The sequence below is a fragment of the Vanacampus margaritifer genome, chromosome 1, assembly GCF_051991255.1.
Source record: "Vanacampus margaritifer isolate UIUO_Vmar chromosome 1, RoL_Vmar_1.0, whole genome shotgun sequence".
Classification (NCBI taxonomy): domain Eukaryota; kingdom Metazoa; phylum Chordata; class Actinopteri; order Syngnathiformes; family Syngnathidae; genus Vanacampus; species Vanacampus margaritifer.
Genome location: NC_135432.1, coordinates 24,852,787 through 24,873,451, shown reverse-complemented (window position 1 = coordinate 24,873,451; position 20,665 = coordinate 24,852,787). Strand labels below are relative to the sequence as shown.

The following is a 20,665-nucleotide window of genomic DNA, read 5'->3' as shown; positions in this document are numbered from 1 at the left end:
GACAGGTGCTACAGAAAATGATGGATGGATGTGTATGGAAAGCACTGGCTTAGGATGAGGGCATGTTTTTCACAATGCCATTTAACATAAATATCAAACACGTATCAAAGACAATTTCGAGTCATCAAAATTCCAACGCAGACCCTTTCGGCCGTGAGGGAGACATGCCGGGCACAAAGTCATCACAAATGCTTCCAAAAATATGTGAATGTGTTGGCGAGACCTTGGCGTTGTCGAGGTCGTGGAACGTTAAGCCGAAGTAGTCTCTCTCCAGCAGATTCAGATGGCCACACACCATGTCCAGCAGTGTCTGGCCCTTGGCAAATTTCTATCAAACACACACACATGCACAGAATCACATATAGCTATAAATACATGTACACTAACAAACGGTGAGTGGGAAGGTGACGCAATGCAGATGCAAGAGTCTAAACATGGTAAACGTATGCTATCAAAGACTAAAAAATAAAACATAAAATAATAATAAAAGAGGTTCACAGGAATATTCACACCCACAAACAACAAAATTACAAGGAGGTCACCAAATGTTATTTGTCAATACATCAATATCAAATACAAGATTGCCATGTACTAATTTTTAGTCGTTTACATTTCACAACACAAAGGAGTAAAACCCAATGCATAACATCATAAAGTTCCTATAAGCAATGACTGCACCCTGTTGAGTGGGAGGGCTGACACTGTGTGTGTGTGTGCCCATCGGGCGAAGAAACAACAGTCCACACCTTTCATTAATGCAGCCCTTTGGGGGTGCAAACAAGCACACTGTTGGTTGCACACGCACACACACCGCACGCACACACCACGCACACACAAATGCATCTCCTTGGGCAATCCAAGCTCCTATGGCGACAAAGCAACCAAGCAGCTGTTACCATAGAAACAGAAGTAATAGGTCCCTTGTGCCCTCTCCCACTCCATCCTTTTCTCTTTGGTAAGACTAAAGTGAAGACAATGAAAAAGAAGCCAAAAATGTGCCCTCTTTTTTTAAATCAAAGCAGTAGTGAAGAAGAGGAATTTGATTGTTTTGCTCTTGGGCTCCCCCAGCAGTTTAAAATTTGCTATCATTATTTTAAAGCACAATTTTGACAACCGTAAACATGCACTTCTATTCAAGGACATGTTCATGAGATATACAATATTATACAAATATTGACTAGTACCAAACATACATTAGTGCATTTTTTTATGAAATCTCTTTGTGGAAATGTTCAGTTTAATTACATCAACAGCAAGAGCAACATATTCTCCCACACCCACTATTTAAAAAAAAAATCAAATTAGAGGAAAAATAAAGAAATTTACTAAATGTTTTTAAGAAAACATCATTTAACAGCAACATGTCCTAACACAGAAGGTGTGTCCTGGCTGGTCCACCATTATTATTATAGACAACTAAGCTTGGAAAATACAGAGTTGCCATGGCAACAGTAGTGCATCAGCTGTGTGCCATTAACATGGCTCTTAAAAAACTGAGGAGAAACTGAGACCACGAGTAAAACCTTAAAAAAATAAACAAACAAACAAATGAAGTTAGCAATTTTGTGTCTCGTTTATGGCTTTTGTATAGTGTCACAAGTTTCAGCCAACAAAATCCACCGGACACAGAAGGGACATCCAAAACAGCATAAAAAAAAAAATAATAATCACCCAGTTGAGGTGATGAAATGACCATTAAGCATTTAATGAGCTGAGCAAATTGTTAAGTTCTGCCAAAGTTCTACACATTCAAACACAGGCACGGGTGAATAATTGGCTCAGAATGAACACATAAAAAAAAAACATTTTATTATCAAACATGACTGATTCACAAACAACAAAAACAAATAGTTTAACAAATAGAAGCTTGAAGCCAGTACAAAGGAAATGGAATCAGCGCTTGAATTGTGTGGCTCGATCAATATCGCGTTTACCAGACAAACCTTGAACGTAGGCTAAGACTTGTGTTTTTAGCATCAAAGCTGCTTGCTCAGTCCACTTTTTGGCTGTAATTAGAATTGGGATTTTACAGCATTCATCATTGTGTCCAAACAGTAGAGTCACTTCCACCATCATATGTCTCAGCCCCTCCTCCACCCGCCTATCTTTATGGTTTCCTCCACCTCTCTCGCTCTCACATTCAATTTTCTCGCCGGTCAGACATCAGCGTGTTCATCTGTCAAATGCAATATATGGATTCCCTGCTAAAGCGCAAATACCTCTTGTGTCGTGGGCCGGGATGGATGTGTGCTCATGTTATGGGCGGGGTGAAATTATGCACTAGGTTGAGTCATGAGCAATAGAAGTAAAAAATATAAATAAAGATTTCAAGAATGAGTACAAGAATAAGGTGGGGCCTTATTAAAGAGGAATTAACAGTTTTCAAACTACGGGATTTGAATCTAGCCACACTCTAGTCCTTCCTCCCTTACTGGAGCCTGAGCAAAGCCACACCCCTCATTCACATGAGCGCACACGACGTGCGCTGTATGAATGTGCGCGTAAACAAGCCGTTCTTAACCACGGTGCGGTTGCTACATTTCGAGCATGATTGATTCATGATGGGACTGTTGTCTTCTACTTTTGTTTTGAGCTGTCCATTTCCGGCTCACCATTTGGTTCATGCCGTTTAGATATTTCTGTGTGTATTGCATGACTTCAGCCGTATGTAAATTTGTCTGTGCTGATTGGGGGGCATTTAAGTGTCGTGGCGCTCATTTTGTGTGGTCATTCAGATGCTTTAATATAGGAATGACCACATTGCTAATGAACACAATCTGAGAGGGGCATTAAACAGCTTGAAGACTCTTACTGTATGTGAAGAATTGTTCACTATATGCCACACTGCCGCTTGTTGTGATGTGAGTTGAGTTCATTGCTCATACAGTACTCATATCACAAATTCTTTCTGGCAAATCAAAAATAAATAAATTTAATCTCAATATAATGGACTAATAGAGGGGAGGGGTTATCCGTTCAGACAAATTGTCCAATAATTTGAAATTGCCTTTTTCTGTGTGGCTTAAAAACACCCATTATTTTCTCATGACCTAAAAATGCCCAGGACAGTACAAAATTACTGTAAATAAAAAAAAAAAAAAGCTTTAAACTGCTTGTAACGTAAAGATTTTTATTTTATTTTTAAGAATTTAGCTCATTAGTGCTTTGAGTGGGGTGATAGTGGAATTCAACTGTTCACATTCAAGAGCCGCCCGCTAGTGTGGACAAAAATGGGTGGATTTTGCTGCTTAATTCATATTCCACAGTACAATATTAATTTGTGTTTAGACCAGTGGGGGTGTATTGAACATATTATTGAAATAAACGATTTTGACTTGACTTATTTACTTAAGTATTTAGTACCTCCTACTCCTTTTGAACATGATAATTGCACCAAGTGACATAATTTATTGCTGTTTCGTTCTTTCTGTTTTTATGTTCAAAAGCAATCAATGAAAATGTAGTGGTGTTGACCAAATTGTCTACTTGCTACCTTGTTTAATGGAAGCTGTCACAGCAAGGCCTACAAGGAATATTCTTGACATGGTTAAGGTCAGGCACAGGCCCATGCATGTGTATGGGCCAATAAGGTTAAAGAGCTTCACGATGAATGATGTCTGTGCAATTGGGAATGTGGAATGTCACGTTAACATCCCAAGATCTTCCTGGAAAGTCTCTTTTTTTTTTTTCACGTCGAGTCATCTGATTTCACAAAGCTGAGCAGTTACTTATGTGAGCAATACCCACCCCCACCCACTAGCTATATTTCCTGACTCAGTCACATTTATTTCCAAAGCACACACATTGTCTCACTGAGGTACAAAGTATTGTGGTGTGCTGAGTCAAGGACTGTTCAAATGTCGGAGAATGCTCTCTTCCTTGCACAGTGTGACAGAAATTAGAAGCATATGTGTGCATTATAAGATGGCTGTAATTGCTGCAACAATTCCAACTTTTAAAAAAAAAGCCTAATGTGATTGTGTCTGCACATTTTGTAGGATAGTAAAACAATAGGCGAACAAAATTCCTTCGAGAATGAGTGTGTGTAATTGTGGTTTGTCGAGTTTTAAGCACGTCGATTGGTATAATAAGCCTCAATGGGTGTGTGAAACTTTGTGACCTTCAAACCTCAAGGTTGTTTACATTGTTTTAGCTATACAATAAACATTGTTTACTTTTTTTCTTTTTTTTTTAAAGGGTCTGGTATTCATTAAAATGTACTCCTACTTGGAGTTGCTTCATTGTGGCTCTTCAAAGTGGCTGTGTATTGTGTTACCTGACCTTTAAACTGCTCTGTTTATTGGTTGCTTTTAGTTTTCTAAGTAATTGCTTACTATTTTATCTACAGTCGTCTGCTGGTCATTTGAACAAAATTAGCTGAAATCCTCGTGTGAAAAGCTACTTGGACACGCTACCAAAGTAATACTGGAAATTACACGGACACTTTCTGATTCATGAAGAAAATATAAGCGATTTTGAGAGAATTTGTATCCCGGTGCCACTTTACTCTGTATTCCCACCAGTGTTAAATGGATTCTTGTTCAGAAGTAGCCTAGTTCTAGCATAATCCTTCGAAGTCACAAACCAATGATCAATCAAGACCCCAGAATTTAGCTTTTTGGTTTGGCAGAGATAAGTTTGAGCTACAAACTTGAAAGCTGACAAAAACATACTGTATATCTGGATGATTTGATTTGAATCAGAAAACCAAGGAGACATTAGGGAAAACATTTGTTAGTGACTTTAATGTGTGTGATTAAAACTATAAATCTGCCAGTTTTCATTCAGTAAATTAAAACCTGATCAGACTTGGATTTTAGAATGTTGCACAATCAATGTGACACAATGCATTTTACCAACAAATGTAACAAAGAACATGAACATGACACAGTAAACAAAAGAAAACAATGGGGCCATTGAGAATCCCCCTTTCTGTTCCCTTGAGACTGAAATGACAATTAAATGTTGACCAACCACAAACCATGAGCCAACCGCTGCACTTGGTTTACCATCAGAGGCTTGCGAAACAGTCGTACAGTTATATTGGTTCCATTCATGCAACATAAAACTAATATGACAGGGAACAGCCATTTAAAATACCACTGCAATGTCTCCATCCCATGGTGCTTTTCAGCAGTACTGACAGTAGAACAAGTCCAAATCAAGCATTTTTTTCTTTCAGTGTGTGATTATAACATTTTCAGGCTTATCAGTAGCACGCCCAAGCACTGACAATTAGCCAATAAGCTGAACTACAATGACAGACTCTTCAAAAAATGTCAAGCAAAATGTTTGATAGCAAAACTTCTCTGCTTCAAACTGGTCTGAATATTGCAAAAGATGACCTTTGTGAAGTGAACATGTTCCTATTTAACCCGGAAAAACGTGACTGCGATAGAGTGGGGTGTTCTGTCGGCCTTTCATGCTCATTGAGTTGGTCTCTTCTGCAACTCCGATCTATTAGCGGCCCAGATGCCAACAAACGACAGTGTAAATGGCAGGTACCTTCAAAAAGTTCCACTCTTGCTTCACTTCAGCAAGCACGGTAATTACAGTCTAGTATGTGAACTGAACAGAACAGAACTGAACAATGTACCTCAACGGCGGTCTCGTAATCTGAACCGTCAAGCAAGCTGACTTTAACAGGGACGGTCTTGGGTCTCTTGCTGCTCCTCTGCGGGGATTTGGAAGCCTTGCTGGGAGTCTTGTCGGAGCTTTCGTCCGCATCTTGGTGGTCCTCTGGAACCTGGACACAAATAGTCTAAATGTCTCTTCGTCCTACTATTCTCATTCAGATGTGATTGCTTGTCTCACTACGTGATTAATTGCCCAATTGGTTGAAGCACTGCAGTAAGATCTAAAGATGCTTCGTGGAGGTGGGTGGAATGATTGAGAGCTGCTGTTAGTTCGCCACTACACCCACCTGATTGGTTCTCCTGGAGTCACCCTCCATTGCACTTTTTATTTCCTCCACCAAAGCCTTCTCTGTAGTCATAGAAATAGATTGAAGACCTGCAAGCGCACATAAACACAGTCAGTTCACATCAAATCTTATTCTGCTTGCTCAAAAGAACAGTGTGGCCGTAATGATTACTGGCCCTATATGTCCAATATGGCTATAAAGTCCTGATTGATTTAACAACAACTCTCTCCCTCTGTAGCTACCCTCACATTAATTGAGTTGTGCTGGCATACTGTATTAGCCTCAGCTGCCATTGACATCCAGTAGGCTTTTCATGCAGGGAAAGGAAGTTGAAACAGAGAAAGGGGAGTGCAGAGTGCAGGCTCCAGCATCCTGTCTTCTCAAGCAGATACGCAGCGTAAATCCTATCAGCAGGCGAGCCTTGCAGCAGACAACCCAGATAGAGGAGAGGGGGCGGGAAGGGGGGCAGTCATCTGAAGATGTGGAGGGAGGTTATGAAGAGAAATGATAGAACACAAGTAAAAGAGGTTATGAAGGCAATGACAGCAAAGTGGGGAGATGGACATAAAAGCAATAACGCAATATACTGGTGACGGATGAGACATGTCATTTGAAGGTGACCACTGCACTGTGGTCATAGCCGAGCTGTGCGCTCTCGCCAAGTAAAAGAGCTGAAATTCAGATTAGGCATCATGGCAAAGAAGAATGAATTATCCGAGATAAAACCCTGAGTCAGTCAATTACTTTGCTATAAAAAGAGAGCGCAGGGTCAGAGTTTTAACATTTTCTTCTTATGTCAGCTGAACTTGCCCAAGATAACACTAGAAATATTCTTTTGAACTATACACAGTGTAAATTATTCGACCCAGTAGAAACATTCATTATTACCAAACAGAAGCCTTGCAATTCTATGCAAATATATGTGCAACATTTGGGAGAAAATTAAGAGGGAATTATTTGGTACTCCTTTTCTCAAGGGCCCTTTTTTTGGCCTGTTAAAAGGCCAGGGACAGAATAGATCACGCTAAAGAGGCAGTAGAACCATATGGTTGATCCAACTCTTCTCAGGACCAATCAATGATTTCATTTGGGTCACTTAAGACCAGACTGCGCCCCTCCAACATCACTTTTGGACTCTGCTTCCCTAATCATCAGTGCAAGGTGAATGATGGAGATAAAGACCAAAAAGACCTGCTATCTTCTTGCAGAATTCCATTATTGATCTTTCTTCCTTTTATTCTATTTCGGAGCTCTGCGGTTCAAGAATCCTAATGAAAGATTATCAGTGTGTACAACAGTGGTGCCATTTTAGCTCTTAGGAAGTAGGGCAGACAAACACAAAGTATAGTGTATAAAAGAGGGCCAGGGATCTTTAAATTCAAGAGAAACATTGTTAACTTTCATTTGTCAACAGACAATTGCACTCCACTCCACTCATTGCTTCTCTTCCACTTTGTTCACTGGTGCTTTTGTATTGCAGTCAGTCCGACAGCGTACAGTCGAAACAAGCAATTGACCATTTCTACAAGATTGTTTTTCAGCATCCCAGGGATAGATCTTGATGGAAGTGCTAATGTTTTTATTGACAGATAAACGGGATGCTTTTCAGTTTATTCTCCTCCCGTAGTAAAGTCCTGCCCAGAATGCTCAAAACTGTTTTGTTTGAACACAATGCTTGTAATGTGCCAGGTATGTGAGAAACAGTAAATGGGCGGGTTTCATGTGGTGCTTGTCCACATTAACCACACTGAAAATGCTTTCCAATGTTGCCTCATTTACACACGGATGTATAAACATCTCTGAGATTGTGTTTTCTGTGGTTACAATTCAAAGACTGTTGAAGCAAGAAGATTGAATATTCCGACATGCCGGATGTTTACTGCTTCTGAAAATTTCCAGTACTGGTCCAAAGCCTAGATGAACAGCAGGTTTTGTGCCAGGAAGGTAGCACACTGTGATAACTCCTGACGGGAAAAGGTTTTGAGGTTTAAAAAAAAAAAAAAAAAACTTTGGAAGTTATCAGTTAAACAGCGAAAAGCATAAAGAGCAGAGCCCAAGCTTAGAAAACAAACAATGTCAAGCGTGAGAATTGAGTCGCCCATTCTTGTTTAAGATATAGTGTTATTTCTTTATTTTTATCAGTCGGATCTGAATGTTTTAAACTTGTGTTTCAATTGCCTTAACACTAGATCTCGCAGAGCCGTCATTTTGACTGTTCTCAAAATTTGATTTGTTGTTACTCTATTTACATAGATCAACGATGTTCCTGGTCTTTTGACTTTTCCTCTCTCTGTATGTATATCATAACTGCACTGGCATTTTATTAAAAATCTAAAAATATTTAGGAGTCATTACTACTTTACCTATGCGACAGTCAATTTGACGGCTCTATTCATTTCAATGTACATCTTTCGCGTTGCTGGGACACGCGGGGTTGCGCCACTGGGCTTCCGTAGTTTGCGCCACTGGGCTTCCGTAGCAATTACCATTCAACGCAGAGGCATTTGGCTTTGGATACAAGCTTGTTGAATGAAAAAAGAAACATAATATATATATATATATATAAATATATATATATATATAAATATATAAATATATATATATATATAAATATATATATATATATAAATATAAATATATATATAAATATATATATATATATATAGGCATTTTTAGGGGGTTACAAAAAAATGATAGCAAAAAATTTTTTTTTTATCAAGATGCCAGTTAATACCGGTTGTAGGCTATCGCAGCTTGCGATACACGAGCATCAGAATTGGACACCAGGGCTGCCTATTGAAAATCTTGAAGAACTTCTAATGTCGCAAGATGTTGCAACGGCGTTCATTATTAGAGGAAGCCAGTGTCACGTTCTGCTGTCAGTAGCTCGGATAAAGAGTTCCTGTTGGGTGTCACTCGGGATCCTGTCAGGTCTTCCAACTGACCTTGGCTTTGGTCTCCCCCTTAGTCATAACTCTTCAGGGATCATTATGCTGAGCGCCACGAGCTGGTGTGACTCCAACTGCAAGACTCTGAAACCACACACACTAAAGTGGAAACATATGTCAAACTCTTATCCAAAATAATTGTGATCCCCTGACCGTTCTTTACCAAAATGCCCACTTACGGGAACAAAGCTAATGGGGAGTCCAATAACCCTGCGCTCATCATGTCTGTTGCCATTACATCTCTCTATGAGTGTGTTTTACAGATTCCACTTTAACTATACTAAAGAAATGTCCCAAAAGCTGTGTGCGTAGTACACGCAACAAGCAAGAATTTCACTCACTGCTTGGGCGCAGCAACATGTTTTTTTTTTCTTCTAGGTTAGGCCAAAAAACAAAAAGACAAATCACAAAAACAGTGTGATGAAAGGAGGAATTTCAACTAATCCAGAACTTGGCATTTTGGACTACCTGGAGGGAAACAAATGTGATGTTCCTAAGACCCATCACTAAACATTGTCCCTCCAAACCTGCCAAAGGATACTGCTGATTGCTCTATTTTACATCTCTCAGATCACAGCACAGCGTCCTTCTAATCAAGTAAAGAGGTACAACTTAGCCAATAGCTTTTGGAAGATTCTGTCGTAGCTGTAAAAACAGCACCATCATCCTCTCAAGAAGCCCCATTCTGCATTTAAATGTGCTTTACACTGTACGGGCGTCTTTACAAACACAAAGTGTCTCTGTCTCTCTCTCTAATAAGTTTACAACGCAAATCTATGCTGTATTCAGGCTTTTAACACCACCTACGTCCCACATACAAGTCTTTTTGTCTTTTCCAAAGAGACTCAGCAACACGGCCTCAGGTGGCTCCACTCCTTTTTTTTTTTTTATTACAACCGAATGGAATATTAATAAGAGAGCAACGCGAAAGAACAACACAGCTAAGGTTTTGGCTGAACACTGCCAAGCACGTACAGAACACTGAAGAGCAAAATTGAAAACACAATTGTAGAAATGCAACACACTGAATCAATGAAAATGCCCGCTTCTCTCAAACACACATAAAAAGTCAAACAGATTTTCAGACAAAACATTATTATTATTTTTTTAACCAACCAGAACAGTCCAGTTGTGATTGATTCAATGCACTGGAAATTAAATGAAATCTAAAGAGACCTAATAAGAAATGTATGAAAAAAATATACATGTTAAAATATTCAAGAGCATTATTGGATGATGTTGTTATAGTTTGAAGTGAATTGGAACTGCAACGCATACAATATTTTACCTCATGAGAAGTGGAACCAGAAGAATATATTAAATTATTGTTCTGGATTTTATTGGATTGTGCAAGTGTGATAATGTTGTCTTCATGTTCTCAGATGGACATAACTTTTTTGTTTGTTTGTTTTTTTAATCCTGCAATGGTGTCGCAGATGGTGGGCAGTTACCAAACCATGCGAACATATTTTATGGATTAAAAAAAAAAATGTGTGTGTGCAAAAGCTGAAGTGAACTGTGTCAACAAGACTTACAATTACAAAGATTTGATGTAAAAGGCTTAAACGTGTTAGATGTTATTTTTATACAAGTTCCTATATCACTAACAACACTATTATAGAACTTTTATTTTGTATTGTAATTAATCAAATTGAACCAAAATCACAAATGAATGGCAAAATAAACGATGGTTGTTGTTTTTTTACATTACGACTGACAAACAGATATGACATGAAACATCGCAATTTAATCAAAAATGTTTATTTTCCATAAAGCTACTCCACCCACAAACAATTGCAATTTATAACAAAGGTTTAAGAACTGGCTTGATGGGCCAAGAAACTCCACATCAACACTCCTCTGAGGCATAGGGAAACCCCATTGCCTACGAACCCCACAATTTTTTTTTATACATCTTCTTGTATTAAACAGATGTCTTGACATTTTACTGGTTACATACAGCAAAGTTATTGCCTTATCAAATTTGTGAACTTAGAGCGTGCTCAAAAGAGGCAAAGGACAAAAAGAGCATATGTTTTCTCTATGTGAACATATCGGGAGCCTTAGGTTAATCCCACATTTAATAAGATTTGACTTGCAACAATCTGTTTTCATCTTGTGTGCAGCAACCAATGGCCACTGTCTTGTGATTGTGGCAAGTTCAATACAGAGAATTACTATTGATTGGTGTGCCCTGATTCACTTCTTATAGTCTTTTTGAAGAGATGTTCTTTCACTTATTTATTGTGTCTAATATGATGCTGCAGTTTGACAGAGTGTGAAATCAAGCTGTACTGCGCCAATAAACAAAAGCTACCATACTAGAAAAGTTAGCATTGATGTTCTGTTTATAGCGCTCCTCTTACTGCAATTGTCACCAAGAGTAAACATTAAGTGATGACTGATGGAAAGAAAGTCAATGATTGCAGGTCGCTGTAGCAAACACTCTTTCTTTGTGTATTTCGCAACCTGAAAGGGATTTATCAAAAGTGAGCAGGGTAGGGGGAAATGCACTTCTTTCTCTATCATCGATCCACTCCGTTTTTAAAAGTGATTTTTTTTTTCATTCCAGGCTGAAGGAGAAAAAAAAAAGAGCCACGGCACAAAGTAGCACTACAACTAGCTAATCAAGAACCTGAAGTCCATTCAGTCTTTTTTTTTTCTTTTACACCTGTCCTCATTTAGGTTGAGCTGGATCCTGACCAGCTGGCTAAAGGCAAGAGGTGGAGCTCAACCTACAATGGTCAAAAAGCCAATCACATCGCACGCAAAAAATTCGGTCACATTTTATTCAGTATTCTGCATGCTAGATTCCGGTTAACAATTTACCACATCTGGAGAACAACCAGACCCAGACTGGGCCATCTGGATGAGCGGTACAATTCCCGGTGGGCCGCCGTATATTTCGGGCCGAAGAGTATCCACGTCATGTTAAATTGTCTCATTGTCAATCAACTGTAACTGAAATCTTCCAGGTCATTATATTATATATAGCACTGAATACCTGCTTTTGTTACTAAGGGTGTCACGGAGTTACAATAATTTAATATCAAAAGTAGCAAAACTTTAATCCGCGACTAGAAACAATAACAATATAAATATATTAAACCTTGTCTGTACAAAAATAACACATAAAAGAGGCAAAACACAATCACAAGTGTTACTAGGACCAGCAGAAAAGCATGATGGGAAAGCCTCCTACAATTACCGTCAGTCGGCTCAGTAGTGCACCAGAAGTGGTGAGAATACATTTCAAAATAAGAGTACAGTGTTAGCTGCCTTAATCTTGCTGGTTTGACTTCATTTGGTAAGTGTGTCTTGTGAAGTGTAAAAAGACTTATCCCTTTTAATGTGCATTTTCTTATTGGTTTCTTTTTATCCTTTTTTGTGTGCCCATTTTATGTTCACATACTTGTTCAAATGAACAATGATCGTGCTCTTGTAAGAGCATTCAATTGTAAATTACATTTTTGATCAAGTCAAGTCATCTTTATTTATATATAATGCAATATGAATATCATTGGAGGGAATGCTCATCTATTTTACATTGACACACAAACTGTAAAATTGTGCATGTTCATTAAAATGTGAACTTAAGTGGGCCGGTCTGAGTTCTGAAATTTCAGGGCTGATGGACAACTGAAGGCAGATCAGCTCCAATATTAATGTGACTATCATAAGATAGTTACAAAACAAAAACAAAGAGGAATCCCAAAGTTGAAACACTTTCTTAAAAAAAAAAAAACACACACACCCCAATTTTTTTTAATTAACCCCGTAAAATAAAGTACACATCAGTGGTATTTTGCAACCCTGCAGCAATGGCAAAGCTCACTTGCACTTGTTTGCTGTGAGGTGCTAACACTTTCAATTCCCATTTGTAACATGGTAGAACCAAATATTAGTCAATCAATTTAGCCACACCTTTTTGGGTCATTCCATGCCAAATCACCCCCCAAAAATCAGAAAATTTTAAGCAAGCAAATCTTGATTTTAATGAAACTTGATGATTGCAGATTTGTATTCCTTGTTGATTTTCTTTTCCAACAACACCAAAGGAAGGCAGCCACGCCCTTTTTTTGCCCAAAATGTAACAATTTGGCGGGCTGTAGCTCTTATTGACCTAAAATTTGATTACATTTAGAATTTGTCCTATCACTATCAACAAGTACACCAAGTTTCATTAAAATCAATATCTGCTTAGTTAAACCGACTGGGTGATGTGACATGGAACGACCCTTCAGTAACATTTAAGTCAGGGGTAGGCAAACTCGGTCCTCTTTGGGCCGGAGTCTTGCAGATTTTTGAGGTTTCCCTCTTCCAACAAAAGCTGATTCCATTTAACAGGATCGTTATCAGGCTTATGCAGAGCTTGCTGATGAGCTGATCACATACCAGCTGTGTTGGAGAAGGGAAACATCCAAAACTTACAAGTTTGCCCACCACTGATTTAAGTCCTCCTTCAAATAAAGAGCCATGTGCTCTGCGCATTGAGTATAGAAGCGCCCCGACAAACATACATTTTGTTTGATAAGTACTCAAACTGTAGAGTGACAGTGCCTCTGCATGTCCTGTATTGAAAAGGAAATTCTGTAAGCTGTGTATGAGATAAATCGGTGTCTCATCACTGACCTCTACACACAAGCTGTATGTTAACCAATCACCGCACATGCTGCAATGATCCTTGCCATGTCATCATGCTTTTCCTGCAATCTCTCAGATTTACAATCAGCACTTGCCTCCTAATGGCACACGCAGCCAACCCATCAATTTTAACTGGGCTGAGGGCGGCCCTGGGAAACCAGCACAAGACCATGGGTGGGGGTTGGGTGAAAGGGAGTGGCAAGATGTCCTTGTCCAAGGAAGAAACACACACACGCACACACATATGCTTCAGACCCTTGGCACTGTGCTTTGTTGGAGACAGATTGCATAGCACAGCTTCAGTCTGCTGCAATTCATATCCCAAAGCAGCAGAGATAAATGATTCATCTACTGAAGCAGTGAGGCTGCAAAAGCTCTGTGGATCAAGTATTGTTAAAAAAAAATAAAAATTTGTGGTAGTAGTAGTGGAAGCATTCACTCAAGAAGGGTTAACACATGGAGTCAATTTATAGTCCTCTATTGGGGAGGGGGGCATAATTTTCCTGTTTTTATGAGCTTTACTTCCTGATTTTCTGACAGTTTTCCCTACTGTTAAAGCAATTTTCTAGTATTGGATTAGACATTGTCTATAAAGAATAAAAGTGAAAATATCGCTAGCATTTTATTCCCTGAATTTTCTTTTAAACCGATGAAGTATCAAAATAAGAACATACTGTGGTGAACGCCATTATCCTGGTCACTTGATCGTGATGACGTATCCCGTGCGTAAATGAAAGCCGCCTTCGTTCATGTCAATGGGAGTTTGCTGGCGTAATGCGCCAATTCTGATCAGAGTAAAACTCCTCAGCAGGTCAGGTTTCATGTTATTCCGTGTGGGGGTGGGGCGGTGGGGTGTGGCCTCTCCTAATGTGGGCTAAAGCGCGCTGAGCACACAACATGTAGCTTGGCCTAGTAGAGTAAAAGTCACCCGGATATTTACCGTCCAGGTTAGGGACCGTCCACAAATTACATTTCCAGAGTGAACAATGTCAATGGTGACTTGACTGGTAATTTGAGCCTCTGTAACATGCAACATGTAGACAGTCCCCAACTTTGATTTACGAGCCGGCCGGCTGAATGAGTTGTTATCGGCCACTTTCAACCCCGCTTTCGGCTGGACACAAATCTGTGTCGAGTCCTCCGTGGCTGTACTGCTTTTGAAGAAGTGCTTCTTTGCTATAGGGCGTAATTCCACCTTTGACCTTTTTGTCCGCTGAGGGACGCAATAATTCCGCATGAGTGTCTTTGTTCAATCAATGTGTATTTTACTCACGTGATACGTCACGATGATCACGTGACTGTCCAAAAGAGCCGATACTGTACTTAATGCAAAAATATTCATAAAAAGTGCTTGAAAATCATAATCGCTCAACATAAATTGACAAAAAAAAATTCAGGGAAGAGTTTAAATTAAACATTTCACAGAATAGCTTGTTAGCTTTTCATAAGTCTTGTATTCCTTTAAATTCCACCCTATTTCCATTTTTTTTCCACCAGCCAATTATCTCCTTGCATGCTTCCCAGCTGCCTTGCCTTTGTGTGTTTTATTATTTATTTTTCGCAAAGACATCTGTGCCACTGAAATATCATGTAAAAATCTAATTGTTCGTCGCTTACACTGTGTGCTTGGTTTTTGCAGCGCCAGCCACATGGCGCAAGCTTGCTCATATACGCAACAAAAATGTAAATGCAACACTTTTGTTTTTGCTCCCATTTTTTATGAGATGAACTCAAAGATCTAAAGCTTTTTCCACATACACAACACTCTCTCAAATATTGTTCACAAACCAGTCTAAATCTGTGATAGTGAGCACTTCTCCTTTGCCGAGATAATCCATCCCACCTCACAGGTGTGCCATATAAAGATGCTGATTAGACACCATGATTAGCGCACAGGTGTGTCTTTAGACTGCCCACAATAAAAGGCAACTCTGAAAGGTGTAGTTTTGGTTTGATTGTTGTAGTTGTTTGTTTGTTGTAGTTGTTTGTTTGTTTGTTTATTGGGGGGGGTCTGGGAACCCAGTCAGTTTTTCACAAAACTGCACCTTTCAGAGAGCAATATTTGAGTTAATCTCATAAAAAATGGGAGCAAAAACAAAAATGTTGTGTTTGCATTTTTGTTGAGTATACTTTCAGTTTTGGCTTTGCATTCATAAATGCCAACAGAACAGGGCACATCAAACACAGACGAAAAAACACCTACAAACACACCTATACAATACACAATATAAAGTATACAATACAATACATCTACACATACAAAAATTTCCAAAATTCAGCACATCCGGTTAAGGGTCAAAACAAACTGTTAGGAAAAGTGAAGATTAGAAACCAAATATTATAAATGCCAAAACTGTGCTGTTCCCATTCTAATCAAATTTTTCCAATGACAGCATCACTTTTGTCACTTTTAAACCAAAACTTGACACAAAGCTGTGGACAACAATCTTCTCAAAAGATAGCAACAAGTGCATCAGCTCAAAACTTAAGACAACTTGGCATGATTTGTGCCCCGAAATTAAGATGGCTTGACAGTTTAATTCAGAATTATCTGGTCAAATCGAAACACAAGATGAGATTCATCTTGTGGGGCTGGGCGATAAATCGAGTTTTTGAATTAATTTGAGTGTTTTGTTGTGGACGATTAAAAAAATTAGAACATTGATGGGTTTTTTTCAATCACCGGAGCGAGGAAATCTTTAGCCTGCTGTAAATTTGATATTTTATCCTAATTGCTTATAGACATTTACAAGCTTATATATATATATATATATAAATAAATAGGGGGAAAATCCTAATTACATTTTTTTGTTTAAAAAAAAATCGGCCAGCCCTATGAACATGTGACTAATTGAAGTTCATCACATCACACCCAATTCAAGACCGTGTCATCTTCATCCGAATGTAGTCCAACTGACAATGTGCAACTCTTCAATCAGTGGCGGGGGTGATGTTATGCCCTATGTTCCATTTTTTGCTTTGCAAAAGTGAAAATGTTGACTTTTATGACAATGAACACAACAAAGTCATCAGGCGGGCCTTTTTAATATGCAGTTGCTGTGGAAACTCCAGGCTAACATCTTCTGCCAAGCATATCAAAATAAGATAAAGAAGGGAAAAAAACACAAGAGAAGAGCCTCCAGGCACTATTTTGCCTGTTGACACACTTGAGAGGTGAAGCGTCGCCTGGTGCTATATTGAAGGCAGTGACAGCTCCTGTAGAAGTGCGAACACTGACGTGGAGGAGACAGAGGCAGTGGGTGGAAGAGGGTGAGCGACAATTTTGCACGTGACATCAGCCAGCACACTGACACACGAAAAAAAGTATGCACTTACAGTATTTGACCTTTAAATAACATCATTTGAACGGTACATACAATTTGAAGAAGGACACTAGCATACCCAGGAGTACTTACGTAAAAATTCGACGTGGGTGAATATATTGATAGGAATTGGTAAAATAAAATTCAGTATTGATACTTTCACGCTTGCTTTTGAAATTTCTGTCAAAGCTTAGCACACTTGTAGTACATAACACCTCCACTGCAAAACTACAATTACAAAACTAATTGTGAAAGCCCCTGTAAAGTGAATAAAATTTTCCAAAGAAAATAAATCATTTTAATGATTAAAAGCTAACATAATGAAACCATCAAAAATCATGAAAAATTAAGCCATTGTCTCTGCTCTCAAATGCTGTGGGTGTGTCCGCTGCTTGTGTGAAACCACACCCTCCAGATTAAATGGGCACTTTCCTGTGCCTACACAAACCTACAGGTGTGATTGCTGAAAATTGATATACTTAATGCCCGCCTCAAGTGGCTCAAGTTTAGTCTTTTACAGTGTCTTCATCAAAACTTGAAAATCTCATGTTTGTATTTCATGTTTTCATAGTGATTCCATTTACTATATATACTGTATATATTTTGGAGATCTTGTTAAGAAGATTAAGAACTATTTGTGAAACTATGCATGGTGCTAAGTTGAGGGTCACTTCATTATATTTATGTGATCACACATTGACTGGTTAAGCGCTAGAAAATGGATGGATTTTAAGACTTTCATTCTTTCAACTATTTGAAGTCCACTGCAATGGAAGAATAACGTAGTTAAGAAATAATTAGATACAATATTAAACACCCTAACCCTTAATCAGATGGGAACATGAACAACATGCTCTCAACTATCTGCATTCACGCACTGAGAACACACAGGATGTGTCATCATTTAAGGCCAAAATATTAAATGGGGGAGGGAAAATATCAAATGTTGTTGGTATGGTATTATTTAAAATTGGAGAATGTTGGTTGTTTTGAAAATATCAGGTTGACGCCAAACCTACAGAAACAATAACTGAATAACAATTTAAGCTACTGAACACAGAGAATTGAATTTCGAATAGCTACTGCCACCTGTGGCCAAAAAATGAAACTGCATCACATCCGCAGACAGAGGGCGGGAAATTTTAACCCGAATCTTGTCTAAAAACTTCCCATTATGAACAGCTAAGGTGTTAATCTACTAATTTAAAAATGTTCCAGTCATAAATGATCAAATAAAAAGGCTATCGCAAAGACATTTTGTGGGAAATTGTTACAAAGTGCAGCTTTAACTTTATGAGTCGATGCTCACCAGTGAAAACCGAGGGATTATCATGAAGTCATAACTTTAAAGTTGTCAATTTTAAAGTGGTCTCAGAAGACAGATACGCCAGAACATTCAATGTCGTGGTTTGGCTGTTTATACATTTGGGATGGAAAAAGTGATAATTTATTACATGCTCCCATCTTTAATCCAACTTTTAAAAAAGTGCTGTCACTTCGACTCCACGTGTTCATCTTGTGGTTGGCTCCGCATCAATATGCTGTTATGTTTCAATCAAAGGATGAATCTTCAATACATCTCAAGGGGGAAATTGATGATGAGTGTGCATAATGAGTGATGTGCGCAGCTGCTTGTGACCTAAGCTTTACCCTTAGCGTGATTCTCGGAGAACACGCTGACCCAAAGTTATTTGGATGAAGTGACTGCATGTCTAAATCTACAGCTGCAGGATTAAAAAAAATTTTAACTGAGGAGTCTGAGGTAATGCACATTTTTCCTATCATAATGTGATCCTCATATTCTATTCAATTACATATTGTAAGTAAGCCCACCAGCCAACTTGGCAACAGCCTGTTAACAGTCAGGCAGCCGAGTATTGTGTCCGTTTCAAAAATGTTACTAAAATACACACCAGATCGTCTGAGATGGGAGGGGATGATTAGAGAATGAGAGTCGCTGATGCATGAGTGGACAGATGGATGGACTGTGGATTTAATTTGCCCCCTTCTGGACTTGGCCTCCACGAAATCAGAATCTGAGACGTACTTCTTTCTGCCTTTGGCATGATTGCAGCCCATAAGAACACCCACAGCGTGAACACAATGAGCAAAAACAACATTCTTGGCTTTTCCAGTCTAACAAATCCAGAGGTGTTGATACAAAACGTGTTGGATGGTACAATTCTCTAGCATTGTGCTACAAGAAACAGACACTTTGATGGCTAAACTTAGATTCATCTGTTTGCATTTTATTTTTAGTAAGATATCTTCCTCCAAATCTATGTTCCATTTGATTTGCTTTCACTCCTAGCTTGACTGCAGAGAATTACAAGCAACAACACAAGCAATTTAGTGAAAAAAGGATGTAGTGTCAGCCCTTCCCAATCACAAATCACCTTTTACTAACTCGCAAATTTTCTGTAAGCAGATCATAATTAAAACCGTTCGCAAACGGAATCTTACTAGGAATTAGATAAATAATAGGCAGCATTTTATTTTTATAAACCTCATTTCAAATAATCATTTAAAAATCACAATATCACATCACTGGTGTGCTATTTTTAGAACAGGCCCACAGTATATATACTCATGTGGTCTGTGGGGGCTACTATGTTGGTGACCCCAGAATTAACCTGCATAGTTATTCAACCTTTAGCGGTTCCTTTTTTTTGTGAGCAATTTCTAATGTAAAATTTGAAGCTTTGTTTTCGATAAACTTACATTTATCACAAATTCACTGATTTTAATAAAAGCGATCTGACTGCATTTCAGCCAGTATTCCCCTTTTATCTTCAATAAACGTGTTGCTTCACTAGACCACCACTTCTGCACACAATGCACAGCGTGCACACTGCACAGACCCCCCTGATGTCTATGAAGCGCCCACGTCTGCCCCCTCAGCCACACCCGCGACAATACACACACACACACACACACACCATCTTCAATGAGCTCATTACATGATCATCTTCGACTTCAAAGCCCGAAGAAGCACGATTAAAACACATACACACACATGATTCTTCTCGGAATGATGATGGAGAGGGAGGAGATGCTACGATAAGAAAGGTGCACCTGCTGACAGCTTCTGCACACTGGGCCTTATATGCATGAAATATAAAGATGATCTGGTTACATCTACACCACAACGCCGTGATGCACAGCATAGTGGGCGCATTCAACGTGTCAACGCCCTCTGTCCTTTTTGCAAGGGAGACAAAGCGTTGCCTTTGTACGACCGGGATGCAGCTGGCCCTAAAATGTCATTTACAGGCGGCCAAACGCAACGTGCACCTGTTCAGCTAGCGCTCCAAACAACTCGCAAGTCGTACCTGTGGTGGTGCCAGGTTCGGGTGCCAGGCGTCAGTAGGCTACCGGATGCCGATCATGGAGGTAGCGGCGAGTATGTAGACCGTCGCACCGTACAGCGCCTTTCTTCTGCCCGGGAGATGAAGCCCTGCAGGCGGGGACAGCAAGCAACCACAAGCCGGCGAGAAAGGTTTCGCCGAACCCAGGAGGGGGAGGAGGAGAGGGGAACTCCTAACGTCGTGCGTGATGTGCGTGAGCGCCACTCAGCATTTGCCACGCAGCATCACGTCGTCTTTTCACATTTACTTTTTTTTTTTCTAATCACTATTATTTTTAAACTGGTCTATTTTTACATCTCGCGCCCAAAAGCTAGAAATAAAATAGACGTAACAACAAACTAAAAATACCTATTATGTTTTTGACTAAATAAAAATTTTAATCAGCAAATTTAGCTATCAGGTATCTAAATTAAAAAATAATAATATTAATAATAAAATAAATAAACAAAACCATATTGC

At 39.1% G+C, this 20,665-nt stretch overlaps 1 protein-coding gene across 2 annotated transcripts in view; it reads right to left on the bottom strand.

Moving 5' to 3' along the window:
- LOC144033878 (band 4.1-like protein 1) overlaps window positions 1-20,381 on the bottom strand; it is a 43,760-nt gene extending 23,379 nt beyond the window's left edge. Inside the window, exons 1-4 of one of the 2 annotated variants that reach the window (XM_077542259.1) lie at window positions 20,171-20,381; window positions 5,924-6,012; window positions 5,597-5,746; window positions 224-328 (exon numbers count right to left, since the gene is read on the bottom strand). In XM_077542259.1, coding sequence (XP_077398385.1) covers window positions 224-328; window positions 5,597-5,746; window positions 5,924-5,995 — 327 coding nt within the window. In that variant the 5' untranslated portion in view covers window positions 5,996-6,012; window positions 20,171-20,381. The remainder of the gene's footprint in view (window positions 1-223; window positions 329-5,596; window positions 5,747-5,923; window positions 6,013-20,170) is intronic. The other variant, XM_077542268.1, reaches the window with a different exon arrangement.
- Window positions 20,382-20,665: the final 284 nt, after the last annotated feature.